General features: G+C 39.8%; 2 protein-coding genes across 3 annotated transcripts in view; one reads left to right on the forward strand and one right to left on the reverse strand.

Moving 5' to 3' along the window:
• Positions 1-237: 237 nt before the first annotated feature.
• LOC103481312 (G protein-activated inward rectifier potassium channel 1-like) lies at positions 238-15,818 on the reverse strand. The gene is made up of 3 exons (XM_008436710.2): positions 14,452-15,818; positions 2,692-2,908; positions 238-2,326 (listed from the first exon to the last, which is right to left on the reverse strand). The coding sequence occupies exons 1-3, from the start codon at positions 15,118-15,120 to the stop codon at positions 1,659-1,661; spliced, it is 1,554 nt and encodes a 517-aa protein (XP_008434932.1). The 5' UTR covers positions 15,121-15,818; the 3' UTR covers positions 238-1,658.
• Positions 15,819-17,652: 1,834 nt separating this feature from the next.
• Positions 17,653-22,614, forward strand: part of znf281b (zinc finger protein 281b) — an 8,687-nt gene continuing 3,725 nt past the window's right edge. The window contains exons 1-4 of one of the 2 annotated variants that reach the window (XM_008436712.2): positions 17,653-17,795; positions 20,574-21,100; positions 21,234-21,347; positions 21,803-21,926. In XM_008436712.2, coding sequence (XP_008434934.1) covers positions 20,648-21,100; positions 21,234-21,347; positions 21,803-21,926 — 691 coding nt within the window. In that variant the 5' untranslated portion in view covers positions 17,653-17,795; positions 20,574-20,647. Of the gene's footprint in view, positions 17,796-17,890; positions 18,022-20,573; positions 21,101-21,233; positions 21,348-21,802; positions 21,927-22,614 lie in introns of those variants that run through there. The other variant, XM_008436713.2, reaches the window with a different exon arrangement.

The following is a 22,614-nucleotide window of genomic DNA, read 5'->3' on the forward strand; positions in this document are numbered from 1 at the left end:
TGTGTGGCAGCCATTTTTTGTGACTGCAAGTAGCTCAGGGATGTCAAATATTCCAAATCACAATTCCCAGTTCATTGGGCGTTTCAGCAAATTTTTCTGAAAAGGAGCTCAGAAGATGTAAGCCCTAAGTATAAATAATATCCACCATTAATAAATGTACAGTGGTTGCTTACAATATCTTTATATTAACAATGAGTATAGTACCTCAATGCGTTCATCATATCTATRTTGTTTTTYTCTTTTCTGGAGATGCAAAATGATCTGATTTAGTAAACTTAATGAGCCAGTCACACCTCACTCAATGTAGCACCAGGATATGTGGTACATGTGCAGTTTATGGCAAGCTGATTTTCTTCTTATTTAAAACAAAATGCAATTTGATTCTAGYTAACTTTTTGTTTCCTACATTAATATTGTGTGATGTGCGTTCTCAGACTGGTTTCATTAAGTTTTATTCACTTGTGCACACTGAGTCACAGYAGGGTTCGCATTTATGAGTTGTGAGTTTTATGGTATGTCATCACCACTCAGGGTGTMATTTTCACAGTGTTAAAAAAGCCAAAAAMGTCCCATTATGACACACAATSTGTTGGAAACATATGATGAGCCTTTAAAACCCATTTTATGCTATCCAGCTATTTATGCTAATGTTAGCATAAATGCAGCCTGTTTGYTTAAGATTGCAAGGTTATGGTCATGAAATAAGTGACACATGCAGAGTTTTAAGCAATAGCTAAAACTATTTTCTGAAATGCTCAAACCTTTGTATTTTAAACGTAACACTAGCAAACATAGACTTAGCCTTAGCCGTTCAGCGCAAATGTTAGCCCTTTACACAGGCCACTGAGTAGAAAAGACCAAACTGATCAAGCACATTGAATCCTGTTCATCACTAGTTTGTAACAAACCAACAATTTGCCAATAAAGTTCTGGTTTCTCCCTGTGTAGCTCCTAAATAATCATGAGTTCAACTAGTAATGGCTACATATCCTGAGTTAGGCTATAGCTAATGGCTAAATAAAAAAAAAAAAAAMAAAACAAAGAAAGCCAGGTAATATAAAAAACAACTGCAAATAAATTGTACACTAGCTTATAGTGTATGATTTACACTGTAAGCTAGTGTACATTTACACTATAATTTACGCTATTAAATTATAGTGTAAATTATACACAATAATCTACATTATTATAGTAAATTATTACAAAATTACCAAAAACTTCTTATTCAATACTTTATCATGTTCCTTTTTTTCCTAAGTTGTGCCTGGTAAAGCAGTGGTTTGGGGAAGGTTTGGCAAATAGTCATTTCTATTTATTTATTCATCCCTTTGTTGCTTTTTCAGTTAGAAAAACATACAGCAGTTTATGAAGATCAGAGAACATGTGATGTAACTGTGTAGAAAAAAAAACAAGCACACACAGATAAGTGTTAGAAGTCTGTGGGGGGCACAGATGGTGATCTATCAAAACTGACTCACAGTTTGAGCGGATGGATGGCTTATTGGCATCGTCCTATTTGTGGCAATCGACAGCTTAGTAAAGAGATTGCATTAAGTGAACAGTAAAGAACAAAAACTGCAGGGGGGAATCTAGGTCACAGTAGTCTTTGTTTCTATGCAATGCCCTTGTAGCCTGTTTGAGATTTTTTAGAGTTTTTATCAGCGGTCAGCGTTCATTTTGCGCAGTTTTGCGGGTAGATTGTCCTCTGGCCGACTCCCCATCGAGGGGAAAGGGACTGGTGCTGGCGTCGCAGCGCCGATGGTGCTAATTGCTGTTGGCTGTCTGTGTTTCACCAGATCCCCCTCGTCAGCATCGAGATCGAGGGACAGCAGCTTGACTTGCTCCTCAGGCTGTCCGTGCCTCACAGCCGGGATGGAGCTGGACCTGAACCGCTGGATGCTGAGCGAAAGGTCTCCAGTGCTGGAGGCTTTACCGCCGGGCAAAGCCGTCCCCGTCTTCAGCGCCCTCCACAGGTGCTCCTCCTTGGTGGAGCTCATCCGCTGGAGCTTGCTGGGCAGCCTGGAGGCCTGATCCTCCGGGTGCTCCGCGTGGTCGGCCGAGAGAAGCCTTTCCCGGCGGCCCACTCTGTTGCCCAGCAGAGGCGAGGGGAGAGTGGGAGCAATGGCAACGGGATTCGGGGACGTCAGAGAGGATTTCTCCTCCTGCTCYTTGACACTGTAGGGAGGCGTGGGAACCTCAAAGGTGTTGTGGAACTGGGAGTAGTCCACTCTGAAGAATCCTTCTTCTAGAGACATGACCGGAAGGAATCGATGGCCCCACAGGACCTCATCCTCCGTGTAAGATGTCCTCGCTTGGCATGTCATACCTACAAAGAGAAGTTACAGAGCAAGGGGCGTTTTCAAAAGTAAACAAGAAAAGATGACAGTACAGAAAAGAGCCCAAGAAAAGTATGTAAGTTGAGAGAGCAAAAAACGAGGGGAAATGAATAGTAGCGAACTGCTTCAGGGGGAAGACATGAAAAATACAGCCATGATGGGTAAAAGCTTGTGCTACTGAATAATTAAAACCATGAAATTAAACATTCTGTTCAATATTTCATACAACTGAGAAAGGGATCTGTGCCACGGGCTAAAAGACGATGAAACAAAAGATTRGGCACCAGGAGCGGTTATCCAAATGTTACAGCAAAAAAAGGCAGAAATGAGAACGTGAGATTTTGCGCGCGCTCACCTGTGGTTTCGACAATGCCCTCTAGAATAACTACTATCTCAAACTGCTCGTTCATGAGCGAGCGCTGGGAGAGATCAAAGAACGGGCTGTTGGTGTTGATCTCGTGGCAGATGGTGAGAGGTGACACCAAGAAAAGCTGGTCCGCTCCCGTGCCAAAACCCACGTCCAGCTCGCACTGGTCCAGAGGCAGAAACTCTCCCTCTGGGGTCTGTCTAGACTGGAAGCACAAATGATTCACACGTTTGGGAGAAGAATTGACATTTTTGTTTGCCAAGAGATCTTCTTTTTTTTTTACGATTATTCATACAGCAGTAAATGTCACCAGAAATTAGCTGATTGAACACAGTACAGACACTCWTCATGAACATAAATATYGCTACAACTTTCGTGTGAGTTTTTTACTTTCCRAAGAGAAATTAGTTTTAGTTGAACGAGGCAAAAATGTAGCTATATAGGCCGCCATGACATAAGCATTTGTTTTTTTGTTGTATTGTTACCTTCCGTTAAAAAAAAAAAAAAACTGGTTAAAAGCCCCCAATTAATTTGACGTCTATGCTAATCATATGACAAGAACTTAACTAGCGGCTCTTAGCTACACCAGTCAAGTTCAAGTTTTATGAAAAGGGTGAATGTTGATCAAATCCATGGAAAATCCCAACGTGAAGCTCAAACGTTAACATTACTTAAAATTCCTCTTGTCAGAAATATTCTACATCAATGTTTTTTACACAAACCAGTGGATCCCGACATACTTATTTCAATGTTTGCACTTTCACCTATTCATGGATTTTTCTGTGGAATGTAACTCCAAATTATTTGAGAAAAATTTCCCCATTTAGGGTAATTTTTGTGCTGCATATCTAGCATATACAGAAGAAAATGCAGCTTGGGAAGCTGATCTACCAAAGCAAAATGTTTTTTGACATGCTATTGGATGCTTTTTGCAAAGCAACCGATCCAGAAGTTCAGTTTATTTTCCTTTGCACTGATTGGCTGTACCCCAGAGAGAAGGATACAGATGTTAGCTCCCGCTGCGATCTGTGCCAGCATCTAACTGTCTCCTGCTACAAGCTTCTGATTTACAACAGTGATTTAAATAACATCACTTTAAGTCCTAATGAGACYTCACAGATGAGGGGAATACTTAAGAGGCCTTAAAGACGGTTGAATGAGTTCTTCCAAAATTCAAAATTCAAAGCACTTCCTTTTGCTTTCTTTGTTTTATAGCCCTATGGGTGACAGCTATTCACAATTCAAGGCTACTCTGACAGACAGACAATGTCTGGTAAACAACAGCACTTTAGGGGACAGTTTTTATTCAAAGCTACTTCCAACTGTGTTGCTGCATGCCTGTATTTTATTCTATTTATTCATATTTTCACCCTAACTGACAGGTGAGAAGGGAAGTGTTAAAGGCTGCATGTAATTGCTRTGAAAAGGTAATTTCCTTCTGTATTTAGGGACAGAGACGAATTGTGCAGGAAGTTATTTTATTCTTCAGTAGCAGATGGCATGACGCCAATAAACGTAAAGACGCTGCAGCTGTCTGGGATTGTTTCCATCACAACCCTCTTACTGAAGAGGAGGATGAAAATAAAGAGAAAAAGACAGATTTTCCCTGAACTCAGTTAGCTTTAACAGGCCAGCAACATTCATAAATTGAGAAACATCACATCTAGTCTGGGGTTTTKATGGACAGGGCAACAAAAATCTTTTTGTTGAAAGAAGTGGATGGACTGTAACAATTCATCCAGGAGCTGCAGCAGCAGTAAAGCTTTGCCGTCGATGATTGGCAGTTTTGTTAATAAAGGTGTGAAAACATTTGTCTTCCTTGTTTTCCGTCTCTCTCAGACATTAGACAACATTATAAGCCTAAGTTGTGACTTTAGTGACAAATGAATTTGTCAACGAAGATATTCAGACTAAATGACAGACGTATGAGACGATAAACTGTGCAGTCACATCTATTTACTGCTAAKTCATGTCATGAGTTAAAAATACAGAGACAGCAAGATCTGCGCTTCAGAAAAACTACGTTCAAACTYAAATCAGTTACAACATCAGAGCAGATCAATGGAAACCATGACAATCTGATGATGATCGTCAGGTTTTATTCCTCTGTGTGGGGTAAGGTACGTAGATGGTGAACTCCATCTACGTATTTTCAAACTGGATAATTATGAAGAAAGAATACAAAGTCCAGAAAATACTTATATTTCAGGAATCCATCTATCTGTCCATCCAGTACATTCAACCAACCACCTGTCCATCCATCCATCCATCCACACATAAATCCATCCATCCAACCATCCAACAATTTTTACAGGCCTGGTATTTAAAATTGTCAGCAGTAGATTTATTCTGAACTTTTATAATTGTACTAATAACTGAGTCCTCTGCTGTCACAGGCTAATTTGAGTCTGTAACAGTGTGAGATTGGCTACTTGTCTAGCATCAAGAACCTCTTCCTGTTGCCCAACGTTAACTTTATTTGTCTTTCTGGCTTCCTGAGTAAGTAGCCACTCGGCCCACAGATGGCAAACAGGCTGTCATTTGTATTCACAGTGATGTTGAGGACAGAAGGGTGTGACATTTCACGGGAAGACGTCTGTGCCCACAGATTCCTGGCTCGCCTTCACGACGGAAAGTGTCACCCATCATGCAGCATCAGTGTTTATTTCTTCAGTAATGCGCAGACATGCAGCCGATGTTACATGCCCACTAAATTTAGATCTGAAACTCAGAGAGCAAGGCCGGCAGCTGCCTAATACGATTAATGCAAGGCTAAGAAAAGCTAGAAAAAGCCACAAGAATCAATGATCTGATTGTGTATCAATCCCCAAGGTGTGTTATTTTAGGAAATATAGGATACGGCTCATATTTGGTATCTCTGACAGTGCAGAGGGTGGTGGGAAAATATTGCACGCTCGGTTTCTGGACACAGAACAATGCTATCCTTCTTAAAACTGACAGAGTCAGTCACATACAAGCCCAGTCTGGAGTATTTAATGTGTAAATCTTCCACTCTGAGCAAACTCTCCAGAGAGGAAATCTGTGAGTGAGTGTGAAGTCTTTAGCTACTGTGAAGCTTCTAAATGCATTAATCTCTGGAGCTTGGCTTGCTTTAAAATGTAGCCTTTAAAATCTAGGTTAAATGTCTCCAAGTAATTGATAAGTATATTTCAGAATTTGATTTAGGTCACTATATTAGGAGGTGTACAGTTTCATGCAGTGTGTGTAAAACAAATAGCCGTTTTTTTTCCTCATTGTCTGATATTAAATCGAGGGATATTTTTCCAGTTTTGATTACCAAGATACTGTATTTTCCGCACTATAAGGCGCACCTTGAATGAATGGCCTATTTTAAAACTTTTTTCATATATCAGGTGCATAGAATAGACGCTTCAGTTTGGGTTGCCAATTTGTTTCGTACTCYATTATTACACATCCACATTTGTAAAGAAGTGATCCCCCAGTACTTTATATAGTACGCTGCCACAGYTGTTGTTTCACTCACGGTGTTGCGATATTGTTTTGTAAATGTATTATCAAACTTTATTAACAAACCAGCGTTCTGACAACTATCCCAGCATGCACCGTGCACTTCTTCTTCTACGAGGAAAATGAAGTCGGCGGCTGCTTACTGTAGCTGCTAGACCTGTTGTGGCTCAATATTGGTCCATATATAAGGCCACCGGATTATAAGACGCACTGTCGGCTTTTGAGGAAATTGAAGGTTTTTAGGTGAGCCTTATAGTGCGGAAAATACGGTACTTCATATTTTCTGAATCCAATAGCAAAGAAAGAGATTTTCATAATAAAAAAAACATTTCTTCAATTTTAGAAGTTTGCTTTATCAAAATGAGTATGCCTTTAAATTATTTAGGAAAGTGTCGACTTTGTGAGATTCTAATATTTTAATCYACAATATTTGAAAATATTTTAGAATAATTTTTGGATGCTGCTTTTCTTATTTTACACAAAGATAATCAACAGTACAAAATAAAAGCAAACATTCTTCCAGACCCCATYCTGCAGCTGCATCTGTTCTGCAGAGCTTAATATAATTTTTTAACTAAAACWGAGAGTACAACCAGAAAAAACAACAGAACACGCCCACGCCCGTAAGGGGTCGCCTTGTCTTTTCTGGGACACATGATGTCATTTGCAGAGTTTGGAAGGAAAAGCATAAACCACTAAYCAGGTKTGCAGAACATTAAAAAAATCACCAAAACTCTGGAAAAATGCCCTTTGGAAAGATGAAAGGACATGTTTGGCCATGTTTCCAGTCAGCAACAAATGTCCACAGTCTGCCAAATGATTCTAAAATCAAATATCTGTCCGTCTGCTAAAGCTTGGCTGTCATTTGGTAATCCGACAGGACAATAATAAAAAACAAAAATCATAATTATTTTACAATGGCCTAGTCAATGTCTGGAGCTCAGACATTAACTAGGCTATTGCCTAGGGAATGGGAAGCTGTATGTAGATGCTTGTAAACCTCAATGAACTAAAGCACCGTGGTCAAACGTTTCGGTTTTGACGTTTACCGAAGTTTAATAAATGTGCTCAATAATTCAATAAAAACCTCAGATCCTGTGGCTGCACAGTGGCGCAGTTGGTAGAGCTGTTGTCTTGCAGCAAGAAGGTTCTGGGTTCGATTCCCAGCCCCGGTCCTTCTGCATGGAGTTTGCATTTTCTCCCTGTGCATGTGTGGGTTCTCTCCGGTTTCCTCCCACAGTCCAAAAACATGACTGTTATGTTAATTGGCCTTTCCAAATTGCCCCTAGGTGTGAGTGTGTGTGCATGGTTGTTTGTCCTGTATGTCTCTGTGTTGCCCTGCGACAGACTGGCGACCTGTCCAGGGTGACCCCGCCTCTCGTCCGAAACGTTAGCTGAAGATGGGCACCAGCAACCCTCCTGACCCCATCAAGGGACAAGTGTGCAAGAAAATGGATGGATGGATACACTGAAAATGAAAAACAAGTTTCCTAGCATGTCATATCTAAAATCTTTTATTTTAGATGCACTCACTTACACTAAAGCATTGTGGCTAAATTATAACCATACACTTTCTGCTAMGGAAGGATAAACATATTTGACACTGAAAGGTCTAACAAGGTGAAAGCCTCGTGTGTTTCTCCTCCTGCTGCTAAACACTCAGTGCCACAGGGGGAGGAATTAATGGCCTCTGAAAGAGCTGCTGATATGGAGGGAGTGTTTAATTTACTGGGCCACCTGAGAGTCAGAGCCAATCCCCGGTGACTCACTTCCACCTGGAGCAGAGCGCCAGTGGTTCTGACCGCTGTYGCGTTATATACTGATGTAAAGAACCATCAAAAGCTTAAGAAGTGCGTTGTTTCAGAGTCGTCCTTGGCTTTGACATTGGAAACCCGCTGACGTTTAGTCAACAAATTTATAGCTCGGCTTCGAGGCCATAAATCAAATGTTCACGTCTCATCTGAGACGTCATTTGCAACATTTCCTAAGTGAGATTGAAGCCTGGTCGTGTGTAGGTGTTTTTTTTCTGCTTGTCCTCCTGTRTTTGGCAGTGCCAGATGTTGCAAGTAATGTGGACTTGTCTTCCTGCATGTCTGTCTCCCATCTCCTGCTGCCTTTGCAACCCACTGAGAGAGCTTCTGCTGACACTGATGAGCACCACCCAGCTGTCACTCTCTTTCTCTGGATTTTAGTTCTGTTTGCCACTGCTTACTGCCTTTCTCCTTTGTCTCTTCTTCCATGCAGGGGTCTAACAGCAGACGTTTAAAAGCGTATCCCACCAATGCTGCACAGCTCAATGCACMTCTGYGTTCTGCCGTTTTATTAACAATAGCTGCATCAATATTAATGAAGATTCAAGGACTTTTATCTCTTTAAGACCCCACCCATGGAAAAGGCATGGAACATGCACTCTGCATTTCTGCATTTTCAAAACGAGCGATAATCTATGTTTATAGTATTTCAATATGATCCCAGCATACACCCTTCCCATGTGGTCAGAATTAAAAATGAGTAAACTGTGAAAGCACATGGCTACAGTTCAGATTAGCTATCTGCAAAATACTGTAAGTCAAAAGGTTTAAATGTTTTGGACTTATTTTTTCAAAAACCTCATATTTCAAGAATCTTTCCTGTTATTCCATGTATTGGCAGGTCTTTTGCAGCTTCTAACAGGCTAATTCCTTACAAGCTACTGAAAAGAAAACGCTACACAGCCTGATGTCACCACCATCACCTATTCACGGTTCAAAGTAAGTTTCTATTTGCATAAAAGTTGTTTAGATCAAGCTACCTTTGYTTGACATCTTCTCCATAAAAATGGTAGCTGCTTGTTTAAACAGTTTAGGCCTTTCTGTCTTGCCTAACTGATTAACATGACATGGTTACGCTAACAGTTAGAAAGCAGACAGTGTGTGCTGCTGTGTGGCTCAGTGTGTAAACTGAATGCGCTGAATCTGTCTTTCCTCATCACAGCTTCACCAGGACTGACGCCTCTAAGCTTCTACTCTCTTCACCTTCCCTGTCTAACAACCAGCAAGTAAAAGCCACCTGTCACCAAATCTTACAAAAAAAATAATAAGATAACTGTAACTTCTATTTGTGGAGTTGTTTAAGATGAATTAGGGCTAAAATATAATTTACTGGAAAGGAAGACTCTAAGGAGAGGTGTCCATTTCACAGTTGGATATTTTTTTTCTTTTATCATATTTGTATTAATAATGTAGAATYAGAAACACATACTACAGGAAAGCACAGGRTGGGTATGAAGGACAATTACTCTGTGACATTTTTCAGAGTTTATAGGATTTTTTATCATTAATTTTCAATATTAATGACATGAAGGTCATCAATACTATTGAAGCTCGAACTGCACAGCCATGTATGAACACACTTCATACAGTTGTTCATTAGAATGAAAAGTTAACCATCATGGGTGTTTTTCAAGGAGATGGTGCAGGCTGCACATAAAAAGCAAAGATCTGAACCAGTAATATTATTTCTCAGTGAGGCAGAAATGCTAACCGGGTTGTTCTGTGGGAATTAATTAAAATTTTAATAATGTTATTCAGATAAAATTAATTCAATCAAGACTAACTTCAACACCCATCAACAGCAGATCCATCAGAAACAGGAATATTTATTCCTCCTTTCACTAATGGTTGTATGGGTTTAGAGTTATATGTTGTACCGAAATGTGTTCCTTCTACTTTTTTTTGCAGAAATTCATAGTATCCAGGCCTCTTAGGAATTTACAACTTGTGCCTGAGCCTAAATTTCTCTGTAACCGACCGGGTCATGCAGCAGTTAGGCAGCATTCACTGAGATTCCTGCAGCAGCTCTGATTTCTGCAAGACGGAGTTTTGAAAAGAGTGTTACCAGACCACAAACTAATGCACTGTTTCTAAATGTGATTGATTAGTACTTCCTGGTGATGAATTCTGATCTTTTACCACCACAGACTTCAGGAAAGTTTTATTGGGGTGTTACATGATGTGCCAGTATAAAATCATGGATCATTGTGATATCAAAGGGAAATTGTTCATGGTTGTCTCATTTTATTATAAATAAAATCTGAAAAGTGAGGCCAGCTTTGGTCTGCAGTCTTAGAGATACAACCCTTTGCAGTGACTGCATCTTTTGCTGTAGTCACCGTTGCAAACCTTTCAGTGAATGTCGGTTTTACAGTGACATTCACATCTAGTGACTAAAACTCTGGCTGTTCTTGCATCCAACATTTTCAGTACTGCCACCTCCATGTGTTACTTTGCAAGAAGGTTGACGTCTACTTGTAGTTTGCCACCACACATAACATTTACGGTCAAAAAAGTTTGATTTTGATCTTAACAGAGAAGAGCACCTTCTCCCACCTGTGTCTATCCTGGAGGATTTGTAGCAAAATTTTAAAATAGGTTACTTATGCCTTTATTCTTGCAATAGCTGTTGTTGAGCTTCTTAGCTGCTTCTCTTACTAATGATTTACTTGCCCAACCTCTAGGTTTAGGTACATGTCTTAGAAACTTTGCAGTTGTGGCAAACTCTTCATAGTCAGWTGATGAACAGAGCTCAGTGAGATGTTCAAAGTTTGAGGGGTTGATTTTTTAACCTACTGATGWTGCATTCACACCTGTTTGGTCCTATTTWATCAAACTCTACTTCATTTACCTAGAAAGTCTGGTTTGTTTGGGTAGAATTGTAAATGTGCAACTGAACTCTGATGTAGACCAAAAAGTGAATTTTGGAGCRGTTCGAATGCATATGTGACTGGAGAGCGCTCCAACAGTAGGAAACAAACTACACCGCAGGGCATTTTGGGGAAATATAACCAAAAAAAATGCACGAGTCTAGAGCTAGAGGGAAAAACTGCTTGTGGTCTTTTACCAACAACAAAAAAGAAATCCTACAACCGCTGAAATCTGACGCCACTCCATTTTTTGTAATAGGAAGTTGTACTCATGTCTTCTTCGCAGGTTTTCATGTCATTTCCTTCAGTGGTTCTTGGTGCAGCGCCACTACAGGTGAGGGGGTGAACACGTTTTTCAAAGGGTTTGGTTTGTTTGAAAGGGTGCAGAGTGAAAGTGAACCTCATCAGCTGGAAATGCAACAAATGTTGCAACTAAGGGCCCCAATTGAMCCGAGTCTATTGGACTTTCTGGTGTGAAAACGCCATATAAGTCTCCATGTCTTTCTCCTTGGTGTCTCTGCTGGGTTCCTATGTCCTAGTGATGCTGTTTGTTCTCCAATATTATGTAATAAACTTCTGAGGCCTTTATAGAACAGCTTGGTTTATACTGAGTTTAAATTGCACCAACTATGTACTAATGAGTATGATCCCAGAAGGTTTTATTTAGTGGTTTTAGAGTGAAAGGGGATGAATAGATAATTCCACACGTTTCAGATGGCCAACAGTAATGAACTTTTTGATGTTGCTCTCTGGCCAATAATCCTCTCCAAAAATATATCAAAGTTTTTGGTTAAGTGATTAAATTTGTAAAAGTTCAAGGTGTACAAAACTTTTGTCATAATATGAAACTCATCGTTCAGGGGCAGCTTTAGACTTTAATCTGAAGATGATTCACCTTAATGCTACATACTGTTTTAAACTGCAGAATCACAGTGTTTTATGGCTGTGTGGATAGAAAAAGTACTATATAAAAGATGAGGATAMCACATCTGGAATTTTTTTACAGGTTGTCCTGTAGGCACTACCGAATCAGGATGTAATTTAGATAATGATATTTAAACACATAAATTAGCTCAAAAAGATAATTTAATGACCACGTAAGAGATYGGGATCTAATTATTGGCTTGAATCCCAATAAGATACTTCATATATACAGTATCTAACAAATCTGTATCTGAATTGATGCAAATGACATTTTAAACTAAAGTAAAGTCAGGGAGAACAAAAAGTAGCAACAATTAAAGTTCCTACAGTCATTTATCATGCAGGTTTATTAAAGCTAAAAGGTAAAGGAAAGATGGAATAGATGGAGATCTCTGCTTGTGAATCTAATGTTGTAATAAGTGTTCGCCCAATGATGAAAACAAAAGCTAAAACTGTCCCAACAATCTTCTTACATAGTAAATCCACAGAGATAATGTCAACATGATGTATGATTCTGCGTTTCCTGTTTAAAACAGTAACAGACTGAATTAGAGAGAATGATAACAGAACATAAAACAGTCCAAGACTTACTACTGTCCTCTATAGGAAGAAAAGGTGATGATTGTGCATTTTTCCCCTGATTAGTCCCCCTTTGATGGGTTGTTAAGTGCAATCAAGAGACCATATTTTTCTTCGCCTTTCCAGGCTATTAATTAGAGAAGAAATTATGAAAAAAAGAAATGTAAGTCATCTCAGAAGAAGCTGATACCATAACCACAAACAGTTAACTAATCAAAGCTTTTAAATCTGCAGTGACAAGAGGTACTGGTGTATAAATKACATCATGTAAGCTCTACAGAGAATAAACTTAAAATCCTGTGGGAGCACTTCTGACTGAAAACTCTYCCTCYGACGTGGAGAATGTAGCCTGTCACATCAGATTAAATCGCAGCGACTGTGAACGCACCACTAACTCTACCTGTCACAGATATGCAGTAATGCAGACATCTTTTAGCGGTTTGAACAGCGAAGTTACGTTGGAAGTCCGTGCCGTGTGATATTTTGCTGCAGAARCTTCACTTTTTTAGCACAAATACAAAATATTACTGTGGAGAAATGCAAAACGCATCTCCCTGCTGACAGSAAAAGATGCAAAAACCCCTATTTTGTTGCTGGAGTTTGTCTGTTTCGTCAGTTTGAAGTTGTTTGTCATGTGTGTTCCTCCTCTCTTCTATCACAGCCACCAGAAGCCGCCTCAGCTTTGCTTTTATCTTCTGGCTTTTTTTTATTTTTTTAGAACTGACAGTGTTTCATAAAATGCATTCTCACTGTCAACTCTCTGTGCTTCAGATCTGTGCCAGGGCTTTATGTTCAAGAAAAAGTATAACCTAGAGGTTTGCATTCACTRCCACTCGCCCAGTGTATACAGATCCTCATTCGACCAATCTCTTAATCAAAAGTCACAGTTTGGGTGTAATTATCTGGATATCGAATGCCTTGCAAAAGTATTGAGCTTCTTCACATTTCTTTTCACATTACAACTGAGGCTGAACAATGCACCACAACATTTTTGCTGTATACAGCTTCAAACTTTCAATAAAACTATGTTGTTGGAAGGAAAATAAGGATTTCTCCTTAATAAACTTCTGTTGTTTACATTAGCAATAAACTCTAAGGCATTAACAATGAAAACAAGTCATATAATAATTGTAACATGTATTGATATTCTGTATTAGATGTTTTTAGGAYTGCAGAATTAATGCAGCCATGGTGACTCTGGAGGAGCTGCAGAGGGAGAGAAGTCAGTCAGAGTTAGCATAATATAGATACAGCTGAATACTGGAGAATCCCAGAGGGGATCCTATCTGAGGCTGCACAATATTTAGGCCTGGGAAAGGTTTTTTTGTTTTGTTTTTGGGCCTGTGAGAGAGGTTCACCTTCCAGCAGGACAACATGCCTCAACAATGCAGCCAGCGCTGCAATGAAATGAAATGGTGCAGATTCAAGCATTTCTCAGGGTTATAATGGTCCAGTCAAAGTCCAGACCTAAATATGATTGAGAATCTGCGGGTCAAGATTTTAAAATCGAGATCATCTCCATGGAATTGCTATAATTTGCAGATTTGTAAAACCTTCGGAGAACATGTACGGTAATTTGTCTTCAATTATAAGCAGCTTCCTGGTGGCCTTTTTAAAAAAAAATCCCCACCAAATAAACTGAAATGTGATTTATATGAGAAAATGTGGAAAGAATAATTTTGCAAGCTAGTGTAAAGCCCTGACACCTAATGTGTGGGACATTGTTTCTGATGACCCTGACTCCATCAGGCAGCACACTCAGCAGTTCTGGAACAAAGAGGAAGAAAAGCTGCACAACGCAGTGATTAATTCAGCTCCGACATAGATCTTCAGGGGGTAGAATGGTGAGCCATTATCATATATCTAATGATAAAATTATAAACCCTAGGGGGAATTTCGTCATTTTTTAAAAAGCTGAATAGAAATTCAATGCATGACTTGTGGCGTCCTCTGAGAGCCTAATGAGCACTCACAGCAAATGAAGTGACGGACAATTAGTCTCTGCTTCTGATAATGACATCTCCAGAGTTAGGATTGCGCATAAAGGAGCACCTTGGTCTCCGGCCTCAGCCTACCTTGATGAGTTTGCACCTGATCTGCGCGGAGACCATGTGGCTGTTCCGCAGGTTCCCCACGCGGAACATGAGGCACAACTTTCCGTCCCGCTGCGAAATGACCGCGTCCTGGCTGAACATGAGCGTCTCCGCGCGCTTCTTCGGCTGCGACATCTTGATGAACATGCAGCCGATGAGGAAGGCGTCCACGATGGAGCCCAGCAGGGACTGGAAGAGGAAGAGGATGATGCCCTCCGGGCACTTTTCGGTGATGTAGCGGGAGCCGTAGCCGATTGTCGCCTCGGTCTCGATGAAGAAGAGGAACGCGGAGGGAAAGTTGTAGACGTTGGCGACGCACGGCGTGTAGGACGGGTCGTGGCCGGTGCTGCTCAGATCCCCGCGGATGTACGCGATCACCCACCACATAGAAGCCATGACCAGCCACGCCACCGTGTAGGTGAGGATGAAGATGAGCAGGTTCCACCGCCACTTGAGATCCACCAGCGTGGTGAAGAGGTCGGACAGGTACCTGCTGGTCTCCCCRCCAAGGTTACCGTGCTGGACGTTGCAGCGGCCGTTCTTCTCCACGAAGCGCTGCCGCTTCCTCTTCACCGGCGCAGAAAAAGTCATGCTCCTGCTGGTGTTCACCACCTGATAGTCCTCGCCGAATTTCCTCCGTAGAGCCGACATCGTGCCACTCGCCTAACTGAAAACAGCGGGGTTCTCCTGGCGCAGGACTTGGGGCTTTTTGCGCAACTTTTCGTCGTCCGTGCCCAAAAGCAGGCAGCACCATTCAGCGCGCTATTCTCGCATCCTGTGAGGTGGAGATGCGCCTCTCTTCTGTAAATTTAATAGTAAGCGAGCAGCGATTCTGCGCAACGCACGACCCAGGCTCGCTCCTTTTTACGCAGAGAGGTCTCTTCCAAGTGCCAACTTTGTGTTTCTTCCTCCTCTGAGGGAAGGGCTTAGGGCTGAAAACCAAAGCTGTGCGTGGTATTCAAAAACAGTTCCACTCCAGTGAGCAAGAGGAACAGTTTAGTGCGCACTTATGGCACAGCGGTGTTCTGGCATCCTTTTATTATGCGCCTCGATYCATTCAGATTCAGATCCAGATCAAGGCACATCTGAATGGATGCGCCTTGATCTGTGCATTTATTTATTTTTCTTTTATTATATCCAGCAGATAAGTTCAGGCACAACTAAGAAATTACAGCTGACTGTCGCCAGCTGCCTATTTACGGCTGCTTAGTACCCCCTAGTGTTGGTGCAGTAGAAGTAAACCTGAGGCAATTATTGCTTCAAAAAATGAAAAAAAWWAAATAAAATGGCTGGACATTTTATTATCAGAAAATAAACTAGTTTACTATCACGGCATTCTTTAAATAAAAATTGGAATTAAAATTATATAATGGCTTTGATTTATTTATTTTTACTCAATGTCTGTTTTTTTTTGTTGTTTTTGCATCACACATCTGGGAAATCATCAAAGACAAGGATAAGGAGTTTTGCAGCATTGCTGTATTGTTTTCGATTGTTTCATATCCAACACTTATATGAAACATTATTAATCCACAAGAAAAGAAAAGAAAAAAACAAGAAAATGAACCAGGAGAAATGTTAAACTCTCCCTCCTCAACAAGATACAATTATATTTTGCTTAAAGTACAGTTATTACTTTTTTTCCAAACATTTTAAAAGTGATTATATGAATGTATTTAGCAAGCTACAWAACTGAAATTATACTTTCAGACATTTAGCTGTACTGGATGAATGAAGAAGCCATTTCTGAAATTCCACACCCACTGAACTCAAGCCAGCCTTGTTTGCATAATGCAATATAATGTAATGTAATAACATAACTTTGTCGTTATGGTTTTGCACATGACTTTTTACAAGTCAGGAATATATGATGGAAAATGAAATCCACCCTGCACAGGTTATAGACCTATCTTTCATCTCTATTCTCGGTATGATTATTCAAGTATAAATAATGTGAACCACAAATCAGTGAGACTCGAGGCAGCATTTAAGAGGGGTTTTCACATATTCTCACTAAACTCTTTTAAAGGAAATAATTTATTTAAACTAAACTAAGAAACCTTGGATTTGACTCCATTACAGGATGCCACAAAACAATAAAAATTCCAGCATCCATCCTAAATATGGGGAAAATAAAGCTCCTTGCACATAAAGTACATTGATTTATCTTATAGACTATAAAGAAATACRTGTGCATTCCCTGACAAATGATCACTCGTGGAGGATGCTGTCCAGGGTAYGCAAATATTATTTTTAAACCAAGTCAAAGAAATACGGAAACACTAAATACGGAGGGAAAGAATGGTAAAATTTCCTYCAWTTTYTAAGTTGTTAGATCTCAAGTTTTGAGYGGAGCTTGCAGTGCGAAAGGGAAGAGGAAGTGGTCAAGACTGAAAAAGTGGCATGTTACTGTTATCTATTTTTAAGAAACAAGTTGGACAAAGTGACAGTGGTGCAAAAACTTTGGTTTAATATATCACACTTACGTGCACCTGTAGGTTTTGTCTAATATTTGCATTCTTCTAAATTATTTACTTGACACAATTAAATGTATGTTCACAMAATTGCAACCTAAATGCAAACAGCAAGGTGGAGAGAAAATGCAAGAATAATAAATAAATAATAAATAAATAATAAATAGGGAAARTTAGTTGGGAAGCAGTAGAAGTGGAGGGAAGACGTGCCAAAGAGGTTTAGAGTTTTATTTTCCAGGGMAGACCAGGAAAATAAAATATTACAAAATMTATCTTCAAAAGACAAACACAACGTTGTAGAATGACAGATCATTTGAATTMTTTATYTTAATACATTGGAGTTACTACATTCTTGAAACTGTTCTACTTTATCAAACAGTATCTSCCATTTTACCAAGCTTTTCTTTTTCACAATAAACCACTGAGCCATGCTTTCATAATTTTAATACATCTTATTTTTTTYKTAGAAACTGACTTAACTCCTTTTGAGTTAATKTGAGAACTTGATGACAAAACTTGAGCTGATTGGTTACAAAAATTGACGCASTTTATCTGATTTCACCTTACCAGACTGAAATAGTCTTAAAAATAAGACACATTTATGGACAACAGAGTATTAAATCTCAACTTAAATTCTCTCTGTGTTAAACTGTTCAGTGAACACCTCAGACCTCTACAGCCTTCGCCTGTCTCCTCTCACGACCCGTCCTCTGCACCCATAATTCCCCGCTCCGGGACAAGATGGAAGAAAGCAGCGACCGCCGGAGAACAATGTTTTGGCAATAAAACCCCGTCAGCGGCGAATACGGAGAGAATATAGGCACGTTTGAAACCAGCTGCGGTCATGTGTAGGTGAGTGGGAGGCTAAACTGAATTTTGTTTGCGTCGAGCGTGGCGCCTTTGTCGAGATTTAGGCGAACAATTGCGTGGCTAAGCGCAAACAGGAGATGCACGGAGTCGCAGCATCATTGTTTCTGTTGCATGGGCCCTAATGCGGCTTTCAGACGGGGCAGCTAAGGAGCTAACCTGCTAGCTCGTGGCGGCTTGATTGTTATAAACACAACTCCCCCTTGCCGAAGTGAGTAGTATTATTTCGCTCGGTGTTTTTGAGCTCAAAGCGACTCGGAGCGCGATCGGTAATGAATATTTCGCTGAGCAGTCGGGCTTGGTTGGATTTATCCGCTGGTAATTACAGCTAAAGTTAGCTATCAATAAATAGAGCGCCAGGGCTGCTCGCAGCCAGACAGATTTGATTTCACGGGCGTCATCAAAGCTGGGGAATTGGAGAATGAGCAATACGTGCCACTGACATGACTTCAAAGCAAACGTGCTATTTCACCCATTTAAAAAAAAAAAAAAAGCCACTTTTTCCCCCGGTTTGTTCAGCTAATCTCTGAGTTGTATACTATTGTTTTCTCAATGGGTTAATAAACGTGTGAACCGCATTAAATTACGAGTCCTATTTTAGCTTTAGCTAGCTTAATAGCAACTCCAGGTAACATGCTAAAACATCACAATGGTGATTTTAAATTGGTTTTATAGACTACATTTAGATATGTAGGTGGTGTATTTATTTTTAAAGTTAGCCCTGGTTCACTCGACCGATATAAATTGGTTTTGGGGGCGACTGGATTAGGTTGTTTTGGTTGAGGACGTAGAGATGCTTTGATTGTCTCATTGTAGCACGCTAACTATGCTAACTAGCTGCTAACTATTATGCATCACAAAAGCTCATCCGTTTTCTGTTCAGTGCGGCGTCGCGTAGCCAAATGGTCAGCAGGTCTAGACTAAACAATAAATTCTTACGTCGACTTTTCCTCTCTACGTGTTTACTTACACGTCTCACTCAAAGCGAGCGGAATGCGCCTGTCTAATATAACCCCGAAATGTATCCCCAGATTTGACCTAAATATTGTTTTGTTTTAGGGCAAGTGGGCTGAAGCGATTAAACTGCGAGCGTTATCTAGTCAGCCTCTTGAGCTTTTGCGTTTATATATTATTTTCAGCTATAAGTGACTTGTTTTTGCTTCTTTCAAAGTGCGAAAACAAAAGGGATGCGTGTTTAAAAGCTGTTATCAATACCAATCGTATTTTGGCTACGGTCCAAATCACATGTGCTGAATTTGAAACAATACGAGATGGATTAGATGTTTTATCTTGCTCTCTGCCATTTTAATTAAGAGACGTTACCTTAAAGCTACTGTTTAATAATAAATACATCTGTATTTATTCTGTGTGCAAAGCTTGACATTTTATACTGTCACATAATGTAGATCGATAGTGCCACTTCCATATGTATGGTTATGTGAGATCTTATTTCATAGGGTGTTTTAGCATTTACATTCTATGTATTTAAAAAACAAACRTACATTGGTAAATATTTTTGAGGTTTTGCGTTTATTCCATTGTAATARTCAGGCCTGRGTATCTACTATTTACACAATGGAGGTCATGCAACCTATCAGTTTCAGCTTTATTTTTTATTTTCATTGGTGTTTTAAATTAAGAGCTGCACAATAAATTAAACTGACATYGCAGTATCAAGTTGTGTGACTATCACTGTAGCAAAGGGTTACTTGTTAGGCAACCATATTTAATTTCATTTATTATATCCTTGCCAATWATATCCCTGGCCAGTTAAATTSACTTCACTGCTCTGGAAGAAGGTTGWGGTCTATATCGGTTACATTGCAATAATACACATTCATAATAACATGTTTTTCCTTATATTATGTTGCCTGAGATGTTTTATTTAGAGATCTGTAATTTTCAATCTATGGTTTTTGTAGCTCTTTAACCCTCCAATAAMACATTTGTCTTTAATAACTACAAATAACATTTCATCTACCTTACCTCCCGTGAGTGGCTATTATTAAAAAGAGCGTGAGACGCTACATTTTAAAGAGAAAACTGGACATTTTAGGCTACTTGAACCTCTTATTAGCAGTTAGCATGAGCAGCTTTACCAAAACAGCAGTGTGTGTGTAGTCAGTCCCTAGTGAGCCATGCCTTAACTTTGCTCTATTCTATTCAGACTTATTATTTTCTTAAAGTCTTGTTCTCTCTTGAAAACAGGAACTGACCACAGGGTGTTGGGGGGGGGGGAAAAAACAAACACAAAAAAAGACTTAAWTTTTTAAAAAGCTTCTGGCATCTCTGCTTGATAAAATATCAGATTTTTAGTATCCTGCTGACTGKTTGGTTAGGTTGCTAATCAAGGGCTAATCAAGAGCTAATCAAGCTGAAAATCATCTGATTTAAATCACTAGCTGGCGTCGTGGTGCGTCTCTAATTGTGACTTTGCTCCAGTCATGATCGGGTGTGTTTCACTGGTTTAAGCAAAAGAGATTGCAGTTGAGATTAGGAGTTAAAAATATCTTAGATTTGCCAATAGGTCATTTTCTTGACATCGGTTTTTTTTTTTTTTGTCACAAAGGTGATCTGCTTGTTTTGACGTATTATTTTTTTCACAAAACAGGGGAGTTTATTTTTTACTACTTCCTTTAAATAACAGAAATGCTTGCAGTTTGAGGCGCTAAGARCTCAGCTAATCAAAATTCAGTTTTGTTCTCTATTCTTGTCAYATCTGTTTTTATTAAATCTTATTTTTTTGTCTGTCTTCTTTTCCAGAATGGTCTCCTCCTGCATTCCTCAATAGATTCATTACCCTCCTTCTCCCCCCTGGCACAAAGTAAATCAACACCATGAGTATTATTCAAGACAAGTTAGGCAATGAGTTTCTGCGCAATGGAGGCATGGACCCCAATTTCGCKCCAGGTATGCTTATGTTCAGCCACTTGCCGCCGGTCACCAGCTTCACGCGGCTGGCATCGCAGTCGGTCATCGGTGAGCTTCCCCAAGAGATGATCCTGAAAAAAGAGCGAGACTCGCCGCCGGAACACCAAGGCCCCGTCGCTGCCAGCACGGGCGGCTTCCTCCACAGCATGGGCATTAAGCAGGAGCGGCTGAGCGAGCTGGACTATCGGATGCCCCTCTACAGCGGGGGCGGAGGAGTAGGGGTCAACTGTCCTGGAGRGGGCACGGGGAAGAGCAGCACCGACATGCCCGACATGTCGTTCGGCAACCAGCACCAAAATCACCAGAACATGCTACTGCATGACCTTAGCCTCAGCAATGTTCGCTCCTTGGGAGAACARGTAAGCAGCAGCAGCAGCTGGCTTAAAATAATAATTTTCTCTTCTGAGGTTCTTCTTTTCTATTCAGGAGTAGTTTAAATGTGTTTCTTTTAAAAAAACAAAACAAACCGTCTGCTTTTGTTTCTTTTTCCAGATGCCTGGAAGACCAGGTAAAGAGCCAAAAGAGTCCTCAGGTAGGAGAGGCCGGAGGAGCAATGGGGATGGGCAAGGAGGCAAAGCACGGAGGAAACGCAACGACCCGTCAAAGGTTAATCCCTTAACGCAATTAAAGCTCAACTGAAAAGGAACTGAGATTTTCAAAAAAGAATTTAGACTCAGAACGGCGATGGTGGAAACATGCATTTCAATTAAAGGCGCCACTTTATGGAACAACCTCGACATTGAGATAAAACTATTTAAAACTCTATCTGCATGTAAAAGAAATGTGAAAATCATTCTAATGAAGTGACATTGCATTAAATAAGCTGATGTTTGTTGTGTACTTTTTTTAGTTTATTTGGAATATTCCTGTAAYAGCCTTCGAAGCTGAATAGCTAATTTCAGATAAAAGTCTAATCTTCTTTCTGCTCGTTTTTATTCATGATTTCTTTTACTTGTTACATGAACCATTCATATTCATTATTGAGTGTATTGAATAAAAAAAATAAAATGAAAGTATTTACAAGAAGAAGAAATGGAATAATGTTTTTGTATTTTCTCTAGGCTATGATGTTGGATGGGGATGGAGCCTGCCTTTCCCCAAACTCAAAACCACATATCTGTGAGCACTGTAACGCTGCCTTCCGCAGCTCCTACCACTTGCGTAGACATGTGCTCATACACACAGGTGAGACGTTCTCTTCTTTATTTCATCTAAATTCTTACACTGCAATATTTGTCAGGTATTTTATTTAAAAGATAGAGGAAGTGCAGAGAAAACATTCAGCTGAGCAGCAGATGAATGAAATTGAGWCACTGCCTAAGCGACACACCCTTTTCTATCAAAGGATTTGATGGTAAACYGGTTAGGACCATGATAACAGAKTCTKATCATATAAAACAATCTGTCTGCTYGTAACACTTKGTATTTCTGCGATAAAAGTCCATAGCAGTCTCTTGGAACCAGACATGCAGCGATGACTCGATGGTTACTCATGTGTTTCTCACCATCTTAGTCACTCTCTTTGCTGGGAAATCTTCATTTGATTATTTGAGTCTGACCTCATAAAAGATTTAAAGGATTAGTCACACTTTTACTTTTGACATTATGTGCAGTTCTGTGCTAAAGTCTGTGACCACCGGTATTTTTGAATATATTCCAAATCAGCTCTAATTGACTCCAACTCAAAAAAAACATTTTTTTTTTAAATATTTTATTTCAGTTTATTATTCAGTTGGTGTGTATTTATTCATGATGTTTGCTTAATATATCAAAAATGGTCATAATCATGCAAATTTGAGTCTGGTAAAATGTCTAGGATCCTCATATGTGACTTTCTAATAAATTAAGATYATCTTTAGGCAACAACAACATT

Source organism: Poecilia reticulata, linkage group LG19, assembly GCF_000633615.1.
Source record: "Poecilia reticulata strain Guanapo linkage group LG19, Guppy_female_1.0+MT, whole genome shotgun sequence".
Lineage (NCBI taxonomy): Eukaryota > Metazoa > Chordata > Actinopteri > Cyprinodontiformes > Poeciliidae > Poecilia > Poecilia reticulata.